Source organism: Tachypleus tridentatus, chromosome 13 (assembly GCF_004210375.1).
Source record: "Tachypleus tridentatus isolate NWPU-2018 chromosome 13, ASM421037v1, whole genome shotgun sequence".
Lineage (NCBI taxonomy): Eukaryota > Metazoa > Arthropoda > Merostomata > Xiphosura > Limulidae > Tachypleus > Tachypleus tridentatus.
Window position 1 is genome coordinate 61,975,367 of NC_134837.1, and position 21,347 is coordinate 61,996,713.

A 21,347-nucleotide genomic window follows, 5' to 3' on the forward strand; every position below is an offset into this window, starting at 1 on the left:
GTGTACGTCTGCAGGCTTACACGTTACTACCGAGCCACTGAGAAAAGGATGAGGGTATAGCCATCAGTAGTTTCGACCTGCTAATCACAGGAAGAGCAACCAACTAGCAACATTCACTTTCTCTGTGACTACTTTTAACCAAATAGCAGAACTAACTGATTCTATAATACCCCAACCAACTGAAAACAGCATATCCTAGCTAACAATAGCACATTGACCTCTAGGCTACACCAAGTCCAACTGAGTTCAGAATGGTCTGTTTTATAACAGCTTAAATCTTTCCCATAAAAATCCAAGAACATCGGGTTATCCTTTACTTAGTGTATAAAAAAATGGCAAGTAACATTGAATCTATTGTTAAATAATGTCTGAAGAATCCTATGGAAATATTATATATGGAGAAGAAAGAGAAATTACACCAGTTTCTTAAAACAGGAAACTGTAACAAAGCACTGCATTCAAATTTCTTACAATCTCTTGTATATTTATTCTTACATTCAAAACTTGCCTGATGTGTGAGAGGTCGAGTTTGAATCCTAGCCGAGAAAACAAATTTAAGAAGAAAAAATAAAGAAATAATTCTTAGTATTTTAAGAAGTTTAGAAGTGTATTTATTTCCTAGAATGAACAACATAATACTGGAGTTCACAGAAACTGACCACACCAAGACTTCTCAAGATGTGTATTTATTATATACCTCAGGTTTACACGACCAAGATGCACCACATCAGCCAGTATACACAGATTTGATCTTCACAAGTTTCTAACAAAGAAGGCCTAATATCTTTGATCAAATCTTTTAATATTAACTGTCTTTGCATATTCTTAGTTATTATTTTTTTCCATAAAGTAATGAGTCACTCTTAAATTACATTTTGTAGACTTGTATTGATAAATGGCTGTATACAGGTAATAGAAACTCTCTCAAAGTGTACTTCACAAGTGGTGAAACCAGTATACACAGATTTGATCTTCACAAGTTTCTAACAAAGAAGGCCTAATATCTTTGATCAAATCTTTTAATATTAACTGTCTTTGCATATTCTTAGTTATTATTTTTTTCCATAAAGTAATGAGTCACTCTTAAATTACATTTTGTAGACTTGTATTGATAAATGGCTGTATACAGGTAATAGAAACTCTCTGAAAGTGTACTTCACAAGTGGTGCCCTTCTGATGATGGTCCTTGGCATTTTCTAGGCATTTCTCCCCACACCTTAAACTGGTTGAAGGGCCGAGATTTGTCGATAAAGCTGATAAAAAATTCATTTAAATCAGGAGTATCAATTGATAGATTCCTGTAGGTAGGAGTATCTATTTTAAATTAAGTCATATACTTTAAAAAGTATTTATACTAGAACCAGAAGTCACACACACAAATTTCTGTAGTAATTTGATTAAGCTTATAGTAAAGTGGCCTGAGACAACAACCTATGGCAGACTTAATGTAATTCAAAGAAAAAAATTATACAATGTCAGTTAAGAATTCATAAAAATACCATTACACACAATGTTAAATCATGCTTCCAGTCTGAGTATTCCATTGATTGATTATAAACAGAACTACAAACATTTACTGAAAAACAAAACATTAGTCGAACCTATACAAATTTGCTAGTGGTATTTTTTTTGTACACTTACATTAGTATAACGTCATTTCGATAACCATTTCTAGTGTTTATTCAGTTACACTTTTTTTCCCATCTCAAATGTTTTCCCATTTAATATTATTACTATTATTTTCTACAAAGAAACCTGTCAAATCTTTATATCATTGCAAAATATTTTTAAAACTAAGTGATGTAAAGAATTTAAGTATATGTTTTTACACCAAAATATAACTTACACATCTCTTCTTCTGAATACTCAACACAGAAATATGTTTACTGACAATTAATCCCCAAAACATAAGCTTCTCAGACAACTGTTTCAGTCTATTACCAGATGAATCAATAGTTACCCAAAACTGTATCTTTTACAAAGCAGTTTAAAGCTTGGCAGAAAAAATCTGGTTTTCCTGTTTTATTACAAAGCATAAAGTTTAAATAGAAACAATGAATTTAGTACCTTTATCACTGAACTAAATTTTTCAAATGTATAACATACCTCATCAAATCTGTGAATCTGCCGAATGAAGAAATCTCCATAGCGTCGTGCGACTTTTGTGTCAGCAATATGGATCATGTCCTATACATACATAAAAAATATCAAATGCTTTTCATTCTAGTAAGATCTGTTATAGTCAACACAACTACCACTTAGGGATTTGGTTTGACTTACTGAAAAAGAAAATATAAAAACTGAAGCAAATACTACTCACAAGATATATTATACAAAGTATCAGTTTTGTTTTTACTTGTTATTTCTTTTCACACCCAGATGAAGTCAAAATTGAACTTTGGACACAAGAAATAAAACTTAATTATTTATCCAAAATATTAAAATAAATTTTTAGAAATTTAAATGAAATTTATTTTGCAAAAATTTGTTTTTAATTTTATATCCAAAAATAAAATACAAATTTTGATTTTTGTAAATTTCCTGAATTCTTTTGAAGCACAATCTGGCACTTGTAGCTCCCCTAAGAGGAGCCATAATACTTTGACCAAAAATAGCTCTAATTGGTTCTTGTAACTAAAATGCAAGTGCAGTTTCATCAATTTTTAGCCAATTACTTATTCCTGTTCCAGTTGTCAAGGTGTCATGTGATTACCTGTTATTTCAGCTTTGAAAAGTCAAAGCCAATTGATCTAAAAGTATCACCGAAGGTCTTTTTCCATTCTTATCAAATGCAAAAGCTAAAAATTTTTTCAGTTTAATACGTGTGTTTTTACAGCAAAGCCACAATGGGCTATCGGCCGAGTCCACCGAGGAAATCAAACCCCTGATAACAGCATTGTAAATCTGTAGACTTACTGCTGTAACAGCAGCAAACTTCAATTTAGTAGGAATTAATGTAGAGATTGAAACGAAGTTGTATGTTGGTAGAATAAAATATATCTATGAATAATTTCTGCTATTAGTTTTTTTTTTAATTTGCAAAAATCATGACTTGTCATTTCTTACTTCATTTCAATTATGATGTCATAGTATGACAGGAAATGTATTTTTGTGAAACAACATTTGTTTAAATCATTTTGTGGTCCATTGTATCATATCACTCACCAGATGAATGTTTTAAGGCCTTGCTTTCATTATATCACACCAGCCTAAGTAATAACTTGAAAATTAACAAATAAAAAAAAAAATAGATAAACAAATACAAAATATGTTTAAAATTATTACAAATATTAAAAAAAAATTTCTGATTAATAAATAAAGAAAAGTCAGCTTAATAAAACGTTGGTATGGCAAAAAAGTTATTTATATTGTGTGCCAGTGAATGGAAATACAATGAAACTATGGAGCATTATTTAGAATCAAAACAATGATACAATTTACAGTTTGATAAAATTATGAAAGGTAGGAAAACAAAAATCAGTAATAACAAACTAAACCAAAGGTAAGCATTTTCAATTGTTTCTCAGGTAAGAAGGCTTCACAAATTGAAAAAAATGAAACCATTCAGACAAGGTAAAAACTCAATATTTAGGCAAACATCTCAGAGGTTTGTCACTTATGCTACATACACAAACTCAAACGTACACATTACGCTATCAATTCAATTTATGCCATTTTGTGTAAATAGTCCCATCTTCTATACACTTACTTTCTTTGAATGTGTTAATTAATCAATTAGGGAGTGAAGTGAAATGTTAATTAAAAGTAGTTATTCTTATTGAAAATCCCCTCTCTTTCATAGAAGTAAAAAAGTGAGGGTTTACTCCTCCTTTGAAATAATGAATAAGGCAATAAAATAACTTTAGTTTGTCAAATGTGCTATACTTTATCTTCTCTTTTATCTGCTCTAAAAGCATACAGCAACGGAGGTTAAAGTATAAGAAGGAACACGTGCATTAAAAATATACAGCAATGGAGGTTAAACAAACTACAGGAACGTATGCATTAAAAATATACAGCAATGGAGGTTACACAAACTATAGGAACATGTGGATTAAAAATATACAGCAATGGAGGTTAAATATAATGTACAGGAACATGTGCATTAAAAACATAGAACAATGGAGGTTAAATAGAATGTATAGGAACAGACGTCACTATGTATGTATATGAAATATATTTTGAACTCAGTAGGTTAATTTACATCAATGACATGAAATGACTGATTTATACCTTGTCAATAAAGAAATCCACTTCAGAATCCGACTGGAACTCTCCATCCAGACCACTACCTCCCTTTGTCCACACCACATTCTTCATTTTGTGCTAGTTTAGGGCAATTTAAATATATGTGTATCATGGGGATTTAAAACTCATCAAGCTATAGCACTCTTAAAAATAACAAAACACCCAAATATGGTAAGCAGTTGCATGGCTGCCAACATATATACAATACAGAACAACAAGTATAATGGTTAGATTTTTTGTGTTTCTGTTGAGATTTAACATGCAGTAAAACTATCTAGAGTGGACCAATCCCACTGTTTGTTATTAAATTTGATTATTTTTAATTATTAGCAATGTAGGAAAACAGCAGACTTATTTTAACAGGTAATTCATCTATAGAATTTGTAGTCAGTGCTTCATTTCACAAATATTAACACTTACTAAACAGTTTCAATAACATAAGGAACTTAAATGATTTGCAACCAAAACTTTAGTTTAAGGGAACTGAAGAATTACTGGTATCCCTTGATTTCTTTCTTCTTACACTGAAAATGTTTAACCAAATTACAAGAACAACAAAGTAAAAACTTACTAAATACCATTTAATTTTGACTTTAAATTAATATAATTTGATTTAATGCCCCTACCATGTTTCACACTGTGAAGTTTCCAACTTATAAAAAATAATTTCTTAAGAGACTTAAAAAAATTTCCTTTAGCTTTAGAATTTAAATTTTTTCTAACATCAATCTGAAAGTTCTATTTTATACATATAGTCAGTTGACTGATATTAATTAACATATTTCTTTTGATACTTTATTTTGTCAATTTCAGTAGTTACTCCTTACAATTGTAGATCTTAAAAAACTTTGAAAACCGACAAATGTTTATTTATAATCTACAATCTGAATTATCACAAAGGGATAAGATCAGGTTAGTCAACAATAATTTTGCTAAAATTACTTTTATAGAGATTAATATATATCTAATGAATAGAGTAGCTTTTGAATAAGTTATTTTACTTATGTTGTTTGAATAAAATAAACTTAAAAATATTCAGCAAATAAGAATACAAGTTATAGAAATATTTTGACATCACCTGCCAAATTCTTTAAGCCTAACGAGGCTTAACTAATGCTTTATCATAGAACACTTCTGTAGTTTGAAAGAAACGCAAAAATAAAAGCATTTGCAAGAATAAAAAGAACTTTAAAGAAACTATAAGAACTTTCCCAGATATATGGTTTGTTCCCAAATTTTCTAAACTTTCCACTAAATTCTACTGTTATTCTCTAAAAAAGCAACATCCAATAACTTTCCCACAAAACTAAAAATAATTACTAAATCACACTACTTCATTCATTCTGCATTGACTTAAATAGATTGTAATGTCCCTTATCTAATTTTACTGGATAGCTTGGAATAAAGCCATACTTCATTTGTAGCTGCCACTGCCACATCATATGCTATGAAATTATAAAAGGGTGAGAATGAAAAATTGATTGTAAGAATAAAGATGAGACAGTTCTAAAAAGATATAGTTGTACTAAGATGCAATATTGAATATATTTTCATTTTTCTTTTCAAATTATGCTAAATAATGGTCAAAAAATGACAAAATATCAATTATAAAATAGTTTTAATTAAATTAATTCTCAGTAAGATTAAAATTATGTCAAAAAAAAAAAGATGGTTAATGTTAGAAATACATTTGGTAAATAGAGTCAGTGTATTATAACGTGAACGTATAATTTTATTTGTATTGGAACCAATGTCAATAAAGAGCTTTAAAACTGCAATAAAATATTCTATGAAAATGAACATTGTTACTCATAACTAATTTTCTGCTGTCTCTAAAATGCCCAAGTTTATAGTTTTAAGCCAGGTGGGTAAAAATTTCATTATAAAAGTTTTTTTATTCCTAGCTCTGACAATTCAGCTAATCTCACACAATAAATTTACAGTTGAAAAGTCTTATAAAATTGAATTAAACAGTTTAACAGCCCCGAGCGTAACTATCTTGCAAGAAAGATAATCACGAACAAAGATTCTTAATTTTGTTCAACAAAAACTAGTTTATTACAAGACATTTCTATAAGCTTAAATGATATCATGACCAATGTCTTCAGAATGTAATTTTCTTCTCTCAATATTTTGTTATTGCAACTTTGCAGGGAGCTATCAATATTCTTTAAATTCCCTAAACCAGTTGAAGTTGTTCTGTTCACTCTCCATCTCATTAGTATCTTAAAGCAAACATTGTACGTAATGTACAAAATGGCTCTCTCAAACCTCCAAACTGACACATAATTACACTCTAATATTTAAATTGGCCCCCCAATAGTACAGCGGTAAATCTCCAGATTTACAACGCTACAATGAGGGGTTCAATTCCCCTCGGTGGGCTCAGCAGGGAGCCTGCTGTGGCTTTGCTGTAAGAAAACACACACACACACAATATTTAAATTACTTTGAACTTCTGTATAACAGTTCATACAGGAAAAGGACCCAACAAGGTTGTTTGCCTCAGGAACTGTGCTGGTGTCAATGCTCCTTAAATGGTGATAAGAGTTTCAGTGAGGTGGTGGGAGAAAAATCTCAACTAAAAAAACAGTGCTACCTTGACTATCTGTACATGTCTCTTCCTGGCATGTGAAGATAGATGGTAAAACAATAATATCTCAATTCTTATATTTCATAATTAAAAAAATGAACTTTTCTTACCTTAAAGCACAGAAGATAGTTACGAAAATTATCTTCATCCTGAAAAAAAAAAATGGTAATAAAAACAATGTTCTAATAAAAATAGTTTATATATACATAAATAAATAAATACAGGCTTGTCAGTCTTTCTGCTTGACTAATGTCACAAATTGTTTTGATGAGCTGCCTGACATTACTCCAACAAAAGATGTTAGAGAAACTAAAGTGGACTCCCAAAAGATAAGTGTTAAATGCATAAGCAACAACCATAAGTGTACAAGTTTGAAAGCTTATTTCAATTTTACCATCTAAACATTGTGTATGAGGGCTCAATTATGCCTGAAGGTTGATAAGAGGTATATGAAATAGGTGCCAAATAAAAGTGATACTTAATAACATGATCAACACTGGTTTCTTTGCCCTGGATATTTGGTTGGTTGTTTGGCATTTATTGGGGCCTTGCAACTAGACAATCTGCACCAAACAACTGGTAAAAATTGTAAAAGTAAACTTGTCACAAAATGTAAAATTAAATCAAGTCGAAACTAAAAATGTCCAAAATTCAAATAAAAGATTTAAATAGAATTAAAAAGGCCGATGGCTCATAAAAATTTAAAAATACAATCAAGATGGATAGTGTCACCACCACCAAAAACACCATTCAACATCAGGGTTAAACCTTCAGAAAACACTTGTCTAAAACAGTGCCATCATTCACGATTGTAATAATGGCACATCTTGGAACTAGATGAAAAAGTTGTGTTCTAGAGGTTAAAACAGTTCAACAGGTGCTCCATGATCTCATTTATACAGTATCATCAATTTTTAAGTTTGGCACTGCTGCCCTGCAAAGTACCTTCAAAAAACAGCAGAACGTGCCATTAATGTAACAATAAAACAGGCTTTTTCATGCTTTGTTTCTTAATGACACAAAACTAGAAAATTTAAGTTTTACTTAAGTCGCACACTGTTAGATATACAAGAGTGTTTAGCTTAAGAGTTCTTTGATTCATTTAGTGATTTAATATTTGATTATTTGGTTTTGGCAACAAAAGTTACAAGTTAATTATTTTGGGGGTTATAGTTGTGTTGGGTTTATTTATGTAAGTTGGTAAGAGTCGTATGTTTTATGTGTAGTTCAGTTGTCATAAATTCATGTCACATTACTTGAACCTTTTCTATTTTTATTGTTGCTTTAAGTGGGTATTGTTACATCACACTGCATCAGTTTGTAGAAAGTTCTAGGCCTCAGTTGGGCAATATATACTATACAAGCAACCAAGTGAGTGCAAAAAATAGTGAAGCCAGAAAAAGTTAAGTTAGACTGCATGATTGTTAGTTTAGACATAACAGGAAATATTTTAAAGTGAGTTTTATAGTTTAACAGAGATAAGGAAAGTAATTTGACTTGTCAAAGGATGTTCTAAAGTAACTGAAACTACTTGTGTGGACCTTGATGAGAAGGAGACAATCATAGTTTTAGAAACAACTGTGATATACTATAATGTAAATAATTTTTGCATATATGTTTTAAATATAGTATTTAAGTCAAGTGAATCATGTGTTGTCCATCTGTTGTTGGAAATCTTGGCCTACGTACACAAAACATTCAAGAAATTATCTTTATACTTGATGAACACTTAAGACATTCTTACCATATCTAAAAATGCAGCTAACTTGGAAATTGGCATTGTGGTATACAGCTTCAAATAACTGAAAACAGAGGATCACAATAAGTTGACAGATATGATAAATTTATTTATTTTTCATAGTGAAAAGAAATGTCGAGAGAGTCGGTTTTATCACATTTATAGTTTTTTTTAACATCAACTCAGGTTCAAAGGAAGATATTCTGCTGATAACCAGTCCTAAAAAATACATTTCTATCTGCTAGTGTTTAACAGATGAGAGATTACAAAAGAGAGATCAAAGATACACAAAAGAAATGGAGAGTATTTCTATACACTCACACACATATATTATACTAATCCTACCTTCCTGAAAATGATTTTAAGCTGTGTAGATGAGAAACAAGGTTATATCAAAATAGATGAGCTTAATGGGTTACATCTAAACTGATGAGTTCATTACATAATGTTCCTTTAAAAGTTACAAGAATATGACTAAAATAACATACATTAAAACTGTATAGTCATCAAGTACCTCTATCCATTTATTACAGCTTCAATAACACATGTACAGTATAATTACTGATGATACAGAAATTCTTCTTTAGACAAAGTATATATTTCATCAATCAACACAAATATCCTCAAACAAATGCAGCTACTGTGTACTAAAACCTGAAAAGACACAGCAACCATTACAATTTCACTCTTTTCAGATATTCATCTGAGGCTACACCTGGGTAACTTGCACACACAGTCTTCCACAATTTTGAACTAAAAAGACTTAAAAGAAAAGATAGTTCACAACACTTACAAACAACTCTTGAGCTATTCTTGGCAGGGCAAATCCTAGTCCTTATGACACAACTACTGTCCCAATGTGCATTTTTATAGCAATGGTCTACGAACCATGAATCCTTAGACCCATTGTTTGGTTACACCAACCACAAGCCACATCTAGCCCAAGAAATTTTCTAAACTACTTTCTGAATAAATGAAATCCATTCACATAAGCCAACAATACAAAGTAATTTCTTTTATTCAGCTCATTCAGTTCAATACACTCTTCTCACAAAAGCTGCTTTAAAAAAACACATAGTATTTCCATTAACTAAATATGTTTTTCAATTTGTTTTTGTTCAACAAGAATTTTATGAAGTTGACTGATCCAATGATTTTACAATGATTAAATAACATTAATGTTATTCTGTTTTAACTGTAGTAAGACCAAGGATTTTACATCATAAAAAGATGCATCTCAGTAGCTAATAAATAGTATACAACTTCTGCTATAAAACCGTTAATGACTGATATGTCATCACTGCTTAACAGAAACATGCAGGCAGAGAAAGGTTAGTGTTTTAGCAGCTTCCTCCTAATGTGACACTCACCTTCTTATGGTTGGTAACATAAGTTGCTGCTGCACCTCATCCATGAATACCTTCAACTGAAGCATGAAAGGCTCCTGATGTAGAAAAACAAGTTGTTATAACATGAGTGAAGTCATAGCTTTGTAGATAAAAGCATAAAGAAATATGTTACTGTCTAATCCAGACACAGTTTAGATATCAAGTGACTGAAATGTGAACCATTATGAAAATCATACATTGTAAACACATAGTGGAATATTTACAAAGATTTCTGAAGCTTAATTTGAAATAAAATTCAAGTATTTAATATGTAAATTATTACACATTTCATACAAATTCTAACTGTATATAGAAGCTGAAAATACATGGATGATTGATTAGTGAAGAAATTAAGAATATGACTTTTAACCAGTAATCAGTCTCAAAAATCACCTTATATCAGCCATGAGTCCTATAACAACAAAACTGGTCCACTTGACCAACCTTGGAACTGTGAAACTATACATACTATAATTTTGAATTGACTAAGTGGATCTTAAAATCTAGCAAGCTTGCAAATGTTACAAGTCTGTTGCACTCAGTATATTTAATTTTTAATAAAACATTTCTACTAAAGATTTGTCTTTCATTTTCCAAAAATTTTTATATTTTATTTCTTTATCCCAACATTAGCTGTTAAGAAATCATCAATGGACACGGAGAGAAAAAGTTGAAAAAAACGAACAATTCCTATCCATCCTTTACACAAACGTTTTTTTTCTCTGAAAGTTTCAAATTATATAACAATTTTAACCTTTTCATGTTCATTTCCTTTTCTTTTAATTTCATTTGATTGCATTAATGTTTTGTTCTGTACCACAATAATCCTTGCATAGTAATCAAGAAATCACAGCTGTTTCCCCATAAAACTAATGTAACAACAAATAGTTTCATGCCATATTCTGCACCAACACTTGAGCCAGTGTAATTTTAGACACCTTATTTCACTGAAGTTTTGTCACACTAAGATAAGAATTTTATAATTTTTATCCTTTAACTACTTCAGTTAAAAAGGTATATAGCAGTGAATAAAGGTACATAAGAACAAGATATACTAGCTGTTTGTACTTTAAAGACACTTCATGTTCTTCTCTAAACCAGGTTGAATCTCACAAATTTAGCTGTCCAAAAACATTCATATAGCTTTCAAAAATAAATTTCTCAACACAAATAATATATCAAGCACTAGAATAGAACATCCCAGAACTAGTATAATTTTGTCTGGCTTTAAAGATAAGCTAAATATAGGTTTTAAAAAAGTCCATACTCCCTTCAGAGCATGAAAACCATGATCACACTACATTTCTAACAATACTTTCTCTCTCTCTCAAATTCAAAAGGATAATTGTAAGTCTGATATAAAGGAGAATCTGCTTTTTCTATGGGTTAAAAATATGTCCATCACTCATCAAATGTTGATCACTAAATAATTTCAAAAGTCAGAGGGGTGGGGAAATTTCTCTTATGGGTTTAACAAACTTACTAATATCTCAGCAAATTAAGAAGGTATGAAGTTCAAATATTTAGTTCTTTAATTGTAATCATGTTTATTTTGTGTCTACCATTAATGTATTAATCTGTAACAGTTTTCTACACAATAAATCTTACCACAGAAAACCAGTATCAGCCGAAACTATCTATATAAAAAACTAGCTGTTTTTCTGACATTAAATAAATTGACTTGTAGAAATTAGGATGTCTGTTGCAATTTTACGTTTTTTTGTTTTTTTTATTTAATTTCACGCAAAGCGACACAAAGGCTATCTATGCTAGCTGTCACTAATTTAATAGTGTAAGACTAGAGGGAAGACAGCTAGTCATTACCACCCACTACCAACTCTTGGACTACTTTTTTTTTTACCAACAAATAGTGGGATAGACCATAACACTATAATGGCCCCCATGGCTGAAAGGGCGAGCATGTTTGGTGTGACTGGGATTTGAACCCATGACCCTCAGATTATGCAGTTTTATATGTCTGTCAAGTTTGTAGCTATGCGAGACAACTGTCATCTTTCTGTATGTGAATATTATAGATACAAAGTACACTTTTTAACAAAACTTCATTTCTCATTCAATGCTCATTTACAGTTTTTTTTCCACACCAATGGTTATAGTAGACAACCCTTAAATATTTTATATCATATTTCTCTGACGACTCCTGATCTGATATAATTATAACAACAAATAAAGATTTCTTCATATGTTATGGCAAAAAACTGTATATTCCACCTTTCTAAAACAAGAAAGAAAGTGTCCTTAGTCAAACCTATTTAAGTAAATTTTCAATTCGTTTTCTGAGGTTGTTCTACATATAAATACTGGATGTTATCAAAGATTGTACAATTGTGCCAATCCTCTATCTTACACAAACATTTTTTATCAAAATATCTTCTTGATGTAACTGGAGGAATGTACAACCAACTAGGACACAAAGCATGTATTCTGAGGCCAAAATATAAAATTTTAACCTCTCACCCTGTTGAATAACTGAGATATGAATAAATTTGTTACACTCATCACTAAGCCTCCTCTGATCTTATCAAAGTTTTGCATACATTTTTCTAAACACATGTTCCTATTTGATGAGCATGTTTGTGACCAATAGAAACAGTATCTTTTGGTTAATATAATCTTGTTACAGTTATTTCTTTCTGATAGATACCAACAGATTACCTACTAACATATCCAGAAATATTTAACTCATCTACTAAAAATTACTGATTTACCTATCTTCAAATGAAGTTCTTGGCTTACCTACCTATGGTAAAACGTGTTTTCTCAACTGATTCACCCACAAAAACAGCTATCATCATTTAATTTACCCAACAGAAAAAAAAAGTGATTTTTGCTACCAACAGATTCAGAAATCTGTTGGTCAACCCACAATGTATTTCAATTTTTTTATTTTTAATGCAAAGATTGTATCTATCTTAACCCTTAAACAGTGGCCATTATCAACTGATGCTTCTGCCTACAACATTGCCACTGTTTAAGGGTCAAATCACAATCTCACATGGGAATAACAACAAAAACACTAAACTTCACATGTTAAGTTTCTATCAAAGAAGAAGAAGAAGAAAAAAAAATACTTGACAATAGAAATGTTAAGTGTTACCTTGTGATAATTGGTTGGAATTGAATCATAAGCTGGGGGAACAGGAGACAAAAACTTCGGACTTGAATAAGAAAAACTGTTCTCAAATTCTTGCAGATCTCTGTAAGGTACAGAATATTAACAAAATAAATATTATTTGTAATAAGATAAAACTATTTGTTTTGCAATTTTGCACAAAGCTACTTGAGAGCTATCTGCACAAGCCGTCACTACCCACTGCCAACTCTTGGGCTACTTTTTTACCAACTAATAGTGGGACTGACCGTATCACATTATAATGCCCACACGGCTGAAAGAGCAACCATGTTTGGTGTAATGGGGAGATAAAACTAACTCATTCACTTTCATGTAATAGAAATATATTAAAATCTCACCAGATTTTAAAATATCAACACACGGATTATTCGAAAAACCAGTCAAAAGTCTTACCTTATAACCAGTCACAAACTGGTTTTCTTTAAATATCCATATCAATGTCTTATATAAACATTCCAATACACTGTTATAAAAAAGGAATAAAACTGATTTTAATATAAAGTGATTTAATTCTGGCTTCATAACTTAAGATAATTACTTCACCATTAATATCTACCAAAATAAAATATTTACTCATACAACTTTTTATATTAAAAAATACATAATTAAACAACTGTGCAGCAATGGAGTAAGTTACAAAATTGTGCTGTTTTCTTAAGCAGCTGTTTCATCTAATCAAGAATGGTTCTAAATATAAAATGATTGGAATTCCTTCACCAAAAGTATTGGCAAAATAAATATTTTCTAATGTATACACCTCCTCTCTTTCCAGTATATTTTCTCTGGATTTTACCATAATCCAATATGTATTATTATGCCCTTTTATCACTAAAAACTGCCAACTTAAATTTAAAGGAAACAGTATTTCAAGCACAGTAAATTCAAGTTTTTTGCTCTGCTTTCAAACCAAAATCCATAATCATACCAAAATTACAATACACAATACACTTAGAATAAGTCATACACGACATTACTGAAATCATGCCCAATAAACTTCTAGAAGAACAATAGAATCATCACAAAACTATGTATATTAGTTACTAAAAAGACTGTTTACTTTCATAACAAAGCACTGTAAGCTCTTGTGATAGTGGCCTACAAGTTAAATTATTATAGATATTAAGAACATATTCATGTGATAACCACCAATAAAGTCAAACAGGCTTTATGTTTTTATGAATATATTTACATAATATTATAGATGAAGTCAGAAACAGTTACCCTTTCTGCATGCGTAGCATCTTTTCTCCATGTTTCTCTTTAAGCTGGGAGAGAACACTTTCATCAATAAGTTGAGGATGGAGAACCAAACAGATGGCCAGTAAATGGTACATCCGATCAGTCTGTTTGCTGATCTGAGTAGAGGATAAAGTTAAAATACAGATAAAGAAAACATGGAAACAAGAAATTACACATTATTTTTGTTGACTTGAAAATGTATCTGTTTAAGATGAAATTTAGAAATATTACACAAAGAAATAAGAGTACACTGGATGTACAGATAAATGAGATTTATAAAATCAATTACAATAGACATCTCACTAGCTTGTGAAATCAATATCTTTTTATTAGTATTAGAATTATGAAAAAACAACTCAAAACCTGTCAAACACAATGAACAACTTCCAGTAGACCAGCTAAGTGTACAATGCTCTTACTTCTTCTGCCTGTGCTGTCTTATGTTGAAACATTTGTCGTGTACGCTGGACGTATAAAAGGATATCAGCAAATGTGCGTATTGCATCAGCATATCGACGCATCATCATGTAAGCAAATCCAACATAGTAGTATGTCGTAATCTGACAAGCTGGAACTCTTGAATAAAGGCTCTGAAAACAAAATATCATCATAGATATATTCAATCAACAAGATTAGCACCTTTTTAATAGTGTTTTTTAGTATTGCACATTATAAAATATAATCAGCACAGCTATTATTACAAAAATACAGCCACGCTCTTTCAAACACATCTCGACTCTATATAAACATAGTACAACCTGCATATATAGTGAATAATTAAACTTGTTCATTCTCTGAATATATTTACAATTTTAAAGTAACTTGATCACATGCAGAAGATTTTTTTCTTTTAATAACAAATGACTAAAGATATTAAAAACAATTCCCTGATTACAGTTCACCTTATAATGGTGAGAGAAACATTTAATGCAAAACCCTTTTACATACATTTCAAAATTCACTTGTTCAGTCTAAAATAATTCAAACTGAAAGTTATAAGACTTACATATTAGGTTTTGATTTCTTTCATTACTTATGTATGCTTGTAGATCTTGTTTTAAAACCGTGCAGTGATATCATGAAAAGTTAAGAATTATCATGATGTCCATCACCCATTTTTTATGGATGCAGTTTTATGTGCTATGTACTTTTAGCCACACCTGACCTTCTCTAAATTAATAATGATCAGCATAGTAGTCTAATATAATGTGTACATGTCTAAATAATACGCCACTGATTCTCTCTGTACAGTCTAAGCTCCTAGCAAGACTTATTACATTACCGTTGGAAGTATCAGACTAGAAAAAAATTATTGTCATCTTTTGAATATTTTAATAAACTGAACAAAAATTAGTCTTCAATTACAAATTTAATGAAGATAATATCTTCTCTCATTTCCTCTGTAACAATTCCATATTTTAAATAAGTTATGAATGAAATTCCTTTGGTTTAAGTTCAAAAACAATCTTAAGTTAGTTTTGAGTTCCTCGTTATTTGCAAACCTTTTCCATCCAAGCAATGCTGTAAGGATCTGAAAAACTGATAATCAGATGGATCAAAATCTGATGAATAGGGTGAATTAGACACAACTTCCCATTTTAGGGCCTGAAGTTTTTCTTAGGTTGTTTTTGCAGCGTGTGGTCTTGCAATGTCATGCAAAATCATTACGCATTTCTAATCAACTAATGCTTTTTTTTTTTGTCAGTGCTTGATGTAAGCACTCCAACTGATGACAACAACTTTCAGCAGTGATTTGGATCCAAAATTTTGTGATAGAATATACCTCACAGATCCCACCAAACAAATAAAAACCTTGTTTTTAGGTACAAGGCACTCTTCAGTGTTGGAACAGGTGTCTAATAGATTCAACCATTGTTTCTTAAGTTCAATACGCTCATAAATGATCCACTTTCCATCACCAGTGACAATTATTTCTAGAAATGATTCATTAGCATGTCTTGTTCTCAAAAGTGAACAAATGGTGACCCTCTGAGCATAATGATCATCCATTACATAATGTGTAACTCATCATCCAAGTTTTGAACCTTTTCCAACCTCATGGACGTGGGTAATGATTGTTGTATGGAGCTGTTGAGCCAATTCTTGCAGGATCAACTTTGGATTTGTTTTAACTATGGCTTGCATGGCATCTTTATTGATTCATCATGGCCTTCCAAAATGTGGGGAATCAGTGAGATCAAAATCATCATTAAAACTTCCCGATATTCAACTCATAATCCTCATAAACTGTAGACATTTCTTGTAGCTTCTGAAGCTTTTGAACCTTTTTAAAATTCATATAGCATACAGTGTTACATGTGTGTCTCGGTTGTACTAATTTCTTAGGTCTTTATAAGTCAAAATTTTGTTCCAAATGTCGATTCATTAATCTGAACTAAAATGTAAGGTTCATTGATACACTGACATAAAAAAGGCATAAACTAGCAAGTTATTTTCCTCAAAACCAGTAACAACTTTCTTTCCAACCTAATATTTCACATTTTCATGTGAATCAAATGAGTTTCAAATACGTTTTTCAACACAGAAAATATCTTTTTTTTATCGATGTTTTCCTGTTGTCTCATTTTATTTTCAAAAGTCTGTAACCCCCAAATTACTTTCAATGATGAAATCAAATTCACTGTTGATATTTTTAAATGAATGTGTTACATTCTGAGAATAAGATTACTCTATTTAATTCTCACTGAAACCACTGCTAAATTGTTAACAAAGTTTACACAACTTATATTTTCAAAATACTACATACAATTATAGAGCACAAGACTTAATGCCACATGGTTACTACACAGTTACATACAGTAGTACATTCACCACTCTCATGTGGTTACTACACAGTTACACACAGCAGTACATTCACCAATGTAACATGATTACTTTACAGTTACATAAAGTAGTATATCCAACAGTGTCAGTGCCATGTGGCTACATGGTTGTCACATTATTGAAGACACATAATACAAATGTCTTTATCTAGCAACTTTTAGTCAGCTTAATGTGTCAAATTTGATGTTGAACCACTGACCAGCTGACAAAGCATCACAATACTCAAGTTTAACATACAGTTCAATAAACAATCTCACTAATGAATTCTAACAACTGTCATGCGATATTCAGATTTTTCTACATTTTAAACTCACTAACCTTCCAATGAATGATTAGGTTCCAAACTGCAGAATAAGCCAGTATTAACTAAATTGTAGATGTATACCAGTTTATATTCTCCCAGAACCTTTTTTAGATCATCTCTAGTGTGTAGCCTCTTTTGAAACTCTGCAGCAATTACCTGGAATATCCAACCTTTATGACACCAAGCATTTGTCTTTGGTGATTAGCTTTCTAAATACGCACTTCAACATTATTCGCTGATGTAACATCACCTATACAAACACATAGTGCATGATCAACATTCAAATATTTTACCCTCATTTCTTGACTTTAAACCTCTGGAATATTTATCCACTATTCTTTGCTGCAAAAAAGGTCAAGATACGGTTAACTTGCCCATACAAAGTTTTATTTATGCTTAAATACCTTTCAGTGACATCAAGGTTTACAATAGGATATACTTTCTTGTATAAACAAACATCATGTTTTAATAATACTGATATTTCCATGTGCATTTGCAACTTGGCAAGACTGCAGTACAAGTTATTCTGGTGATTTCTTGACGTCTATTGTAATTTATACATAAATTCTTAACATGATGACTATTTTCAGAAAAGCTGTTGCAAACTGGCAACTATTAGTGAGTGCAGGTGTTTTGTGGTCAGCAATTATCACCCTGTTTTCTGGTCTGATCAAATTCTTCTTTACTTTTCTGGAGTCATGTACAGATTGCTGGATAATGCATTCAGAACTTGAATACACAGCTTGATTAAATGCCTTGTGTCGAAGATTCATCTGCATGAAAAACTATCTGGACTATTGAAGTTCGGACTAACAAGAAATCACCGTACACCCACCATCGTCATAAAGCTACTTTATTCTGTTACATATAGAAAAACACTCAGCAATACTACAAAATACCTTTCACTGTTATTTACAACAAAGTATTCATAAGTATTAAATGCCTATTGCACACTTACAAACATGCAAAATTATCTTTTCAATATGGTTACTTTACAGAAGGCTTGTACATACAAAAATCCAAAAATAAATTCCAATGAATTATTTTTCAACAACTTGTATATATACATATATTCCTCTAGTTGGTGAATTGAAATTTTATGAAAGCAATTTTAAAATGGGAAACTAAGTTTATCTGTTGAAATGATGGGAACTATACATTCAAAATATGTTAGCCAGCAACAGACAAATTTCTTTGAAAGGTGGCAATATATTTATATAGTTGTATTTCAAATACCTGTTATCTTACATGAATATAAATTATTGTGTAGAATACAGAGTGCTCTTCTTTGACAACACAAATAGTTCCGACCAACGGGAGATAAATGAGCAAAGAATCTCCAAAATGTTAGAATACCTTTTTGTTCAGCTCAATATTTTCCAAAACTTTAATTGCTTGATAATAGTCTCCAAGTAGAGAATGCAGGCGCAGTAAGCCAACCAAGCTGAAGTAACCAAGCATCTTGTAGAGTGGGTGTCTTCCAAACTCACCAGCCACACTGTCTGGATCACCTGAGAAATGTACAACATCATAAATGAAAAATGTTACAGTATACAACATTTTTACGTAATGATATATATCACACAAAGTACCCAATTTAATAAAGTTTTTATATTTTGGAACAGAAGTAAAGGGCCTAAAAATCTACAAAATTGCTTAACAATGCACATCAATCTGTTTGTTACTGATATCCAGAGTGTCTATTAGTATAAACATCTAAGTAAACTCATGAAGGTGGGCTGATTACAAAGGGCGTAACAAGCACAAAAAAATGGTTATAATTTTTCTACACTGAAAATGTATTTGCAAAAGATACCTACCTCTATTGACAAAATAGCTTTCTCAAACAGCACTGCCCTCTATCAATACAAATTTTAAACACAAGCCATTAGCCTTCTACCTCCAACTTCTGCAAATGATCTTGCAGAAGCTCTCCACCAACAGGAGCACAACACCACTCCTATTGTAACCAGCATCCTCTTCATATCTGAACTCATTAATCACTTCAAGACATGTCAGAAAAAACCTACATCATATGTCATCGTTTGGGTGGGAAATGTGAGACGGGAGTATCTATTGCAAATCATTTCAGGTACAGAAAAATTATAACTTCCAATACAATATTTTACCTCTTTGCAAAAAATAAGCTAGAATTCCACACTCAATTGGAGGAGGGTCAATTTTAAAAAAATTCCCTTATGGAAGTGCTCAAGGAGAGACCAAGAAGATCTGTAACCAAAAGAGAAAAATGACACCTCAGCAGAAGACCACTTCACAACTGATCTACATATACTCTTCCCTCTTTTATTATAGTGCTGCAAACATAAAAGACAGAAAAACACAAAGGAATTCCAAAATATGTATGACTACTGAATGGAACCTCCTCGGTGTTGAGTAGCTAGAAAACTACAGACCACAATGGTAGTTCAACCTCATCCGACACCAATCAGTATCTGGAATAGTACATCAGACCTTCAGTAAATAGAAAATCACCTACCACTTCACCTTGGAACAGAAATTGGCAAAGAAGATGAGTTTTTGTACCAAAATCCATTTCTACTTGCATGTATTTCCAACATCATATCAACCAGAACTGAGATATAGCAGATGGTAGGAAAGTAGAAAGCCCTGGCAGGATGACATTTGTGATCCAAAGCCTGATGGCAATGGGTATGGTATTTCCAGTCTGCAACAGGAGGAGGATATCCAGCCTTACATAAGTGGGGAAACATTCTGCATCCAGCTACAATGAACAACAGTTCTACGTGGAACTGACATCCAGCAGATGGTAGAAAGAAATACTGCAAATCGGGGGTGCAATTCTAGCCCAAAACCTAGCACCAATGAGTATGTATCATGCAGTTTGTGGTATGAGGAGGGACACCAGCCAGCATATGTAAGGACTTACTCAGTTGGACCATATACAGCCAACAGCAGACCCACTGGGAATGAATATCCAAACCATGGTAGAGAGGAGAAATGTCTCAAATTGAGGAACAAACTCCAATAATAGATAGGTATATATACAACCTGTGACATGCTGGAGTACTTCAACCAAAAGTCGGCTACATCTGAAAGCAAATGGTAGGAACAATCTCAATTCCATGGAGCATCAGAGATGGGCAGAAATCTGTTTACTTTATTCATATTAGTCCAATTGTGTAACATACAGAACAAACACATCTATGAAGCAAAAACCATTAGAGAGAACTAATAACAGTACTAAGGAACACCACATTTATATAGTGTGTATAACCCAAGCCTGCAACACAACTGTTTAGTAAAAGATAACAGTAAAACAGATACACACAACCAACACCTGGTGGCATCTGGAATGGTGCATCCAGACCATGGTAGTAATGGTTAGAACATAACTGACATTAAATGTCATCACAGGTTGGAAAGTGAGGATTTTCAAAGAAAAGGTATACATTTTTTGGCACCACTTGCCAGAGAGTGGGAACCATAATAAACTAACAAAAAAACCTGTTGAACAAGTAAGAAAATTTTTAAACAAAAACAACCTTTCACAATACCAAAACACAAAAATGGAAACAAATAGTAGAGTCAATAGTGTAATGGAAAATACTGACAAATTTGCAAGCAACAACCAGCACAACAGTACAGTACAAATGCCAATCAAAAAGTGATTAATGAAAGCAGATGTTTGGTTTTTGACTTTCTTGCAAAGCTACACAAGGGCTATCTGCACTAGTCATCCCTAATATAGCAGTATAAGACTAGAGGGAAAGCAGCTAGTCATCACCACCAACTGTCAAACACTTGGACTACTCTTTTACCAACATATAGTGGGATTTACCATCACATTATAACACCCC

General features: G+C 31.7%; 1 protein-coding gene across 2 annotated transcripts in view; it reads right to left on the minus strand.

Annotated features, from left to right (window-relative positions):
* Positions 1-644: 644 nt before the first annotated feature.
* The window catches only part of eIF3l (eukaryotic translation initiation factor 3 subunit l), a 41,338-nt gene continuing 20,635 nt past the window's right edge, over positions 645-21,347 (minus strand). The window contains exons 10-19 of one of the 2 annotated variants that reach the window (XM_076479326.1): positions 18,865-19,019; positions 14,780-14,950; positions 14,343-14,476; positions 13,086-13,185; positions 9,950-10,023; positions 8,586-8,643; positions 6,952-6,990; positions 4,234-4,326; positions 2,107-2,187; positions 645-1,253 (exon numbers count right to left, since the gene is read on the minus strand). In XM_076479326.1, the coding sequence (XP_076335441.1) occupies positions 1,218-1,253; positions 2,107-2,187; positions 4,234-4,326; positions 6,952-6,990; positions 8,586-8,643; positions 9,950-10,023; positions 13,086-13,185; positions 14,343-14,476; positions 14,780-14,950; positions 18,865-19,019 (941 nt within the window). In that variant the 3' untranslated portion in view covers positions 645-1,217. The remainder of the gene's footprint in view (positions 1,254-2,106; positions 2,188-4,233; positions 4,327-6,951; positions 6,991-8,585; positions 8,644-9,949; positions 10,024-13,085; positions 13,186-14,342; positions 14,477-14,779; positions 14,951-18,864; positions 19,020-21,347) is intronic. The other variant, XM_076479327.1, reaches the window with a different exon arrangement.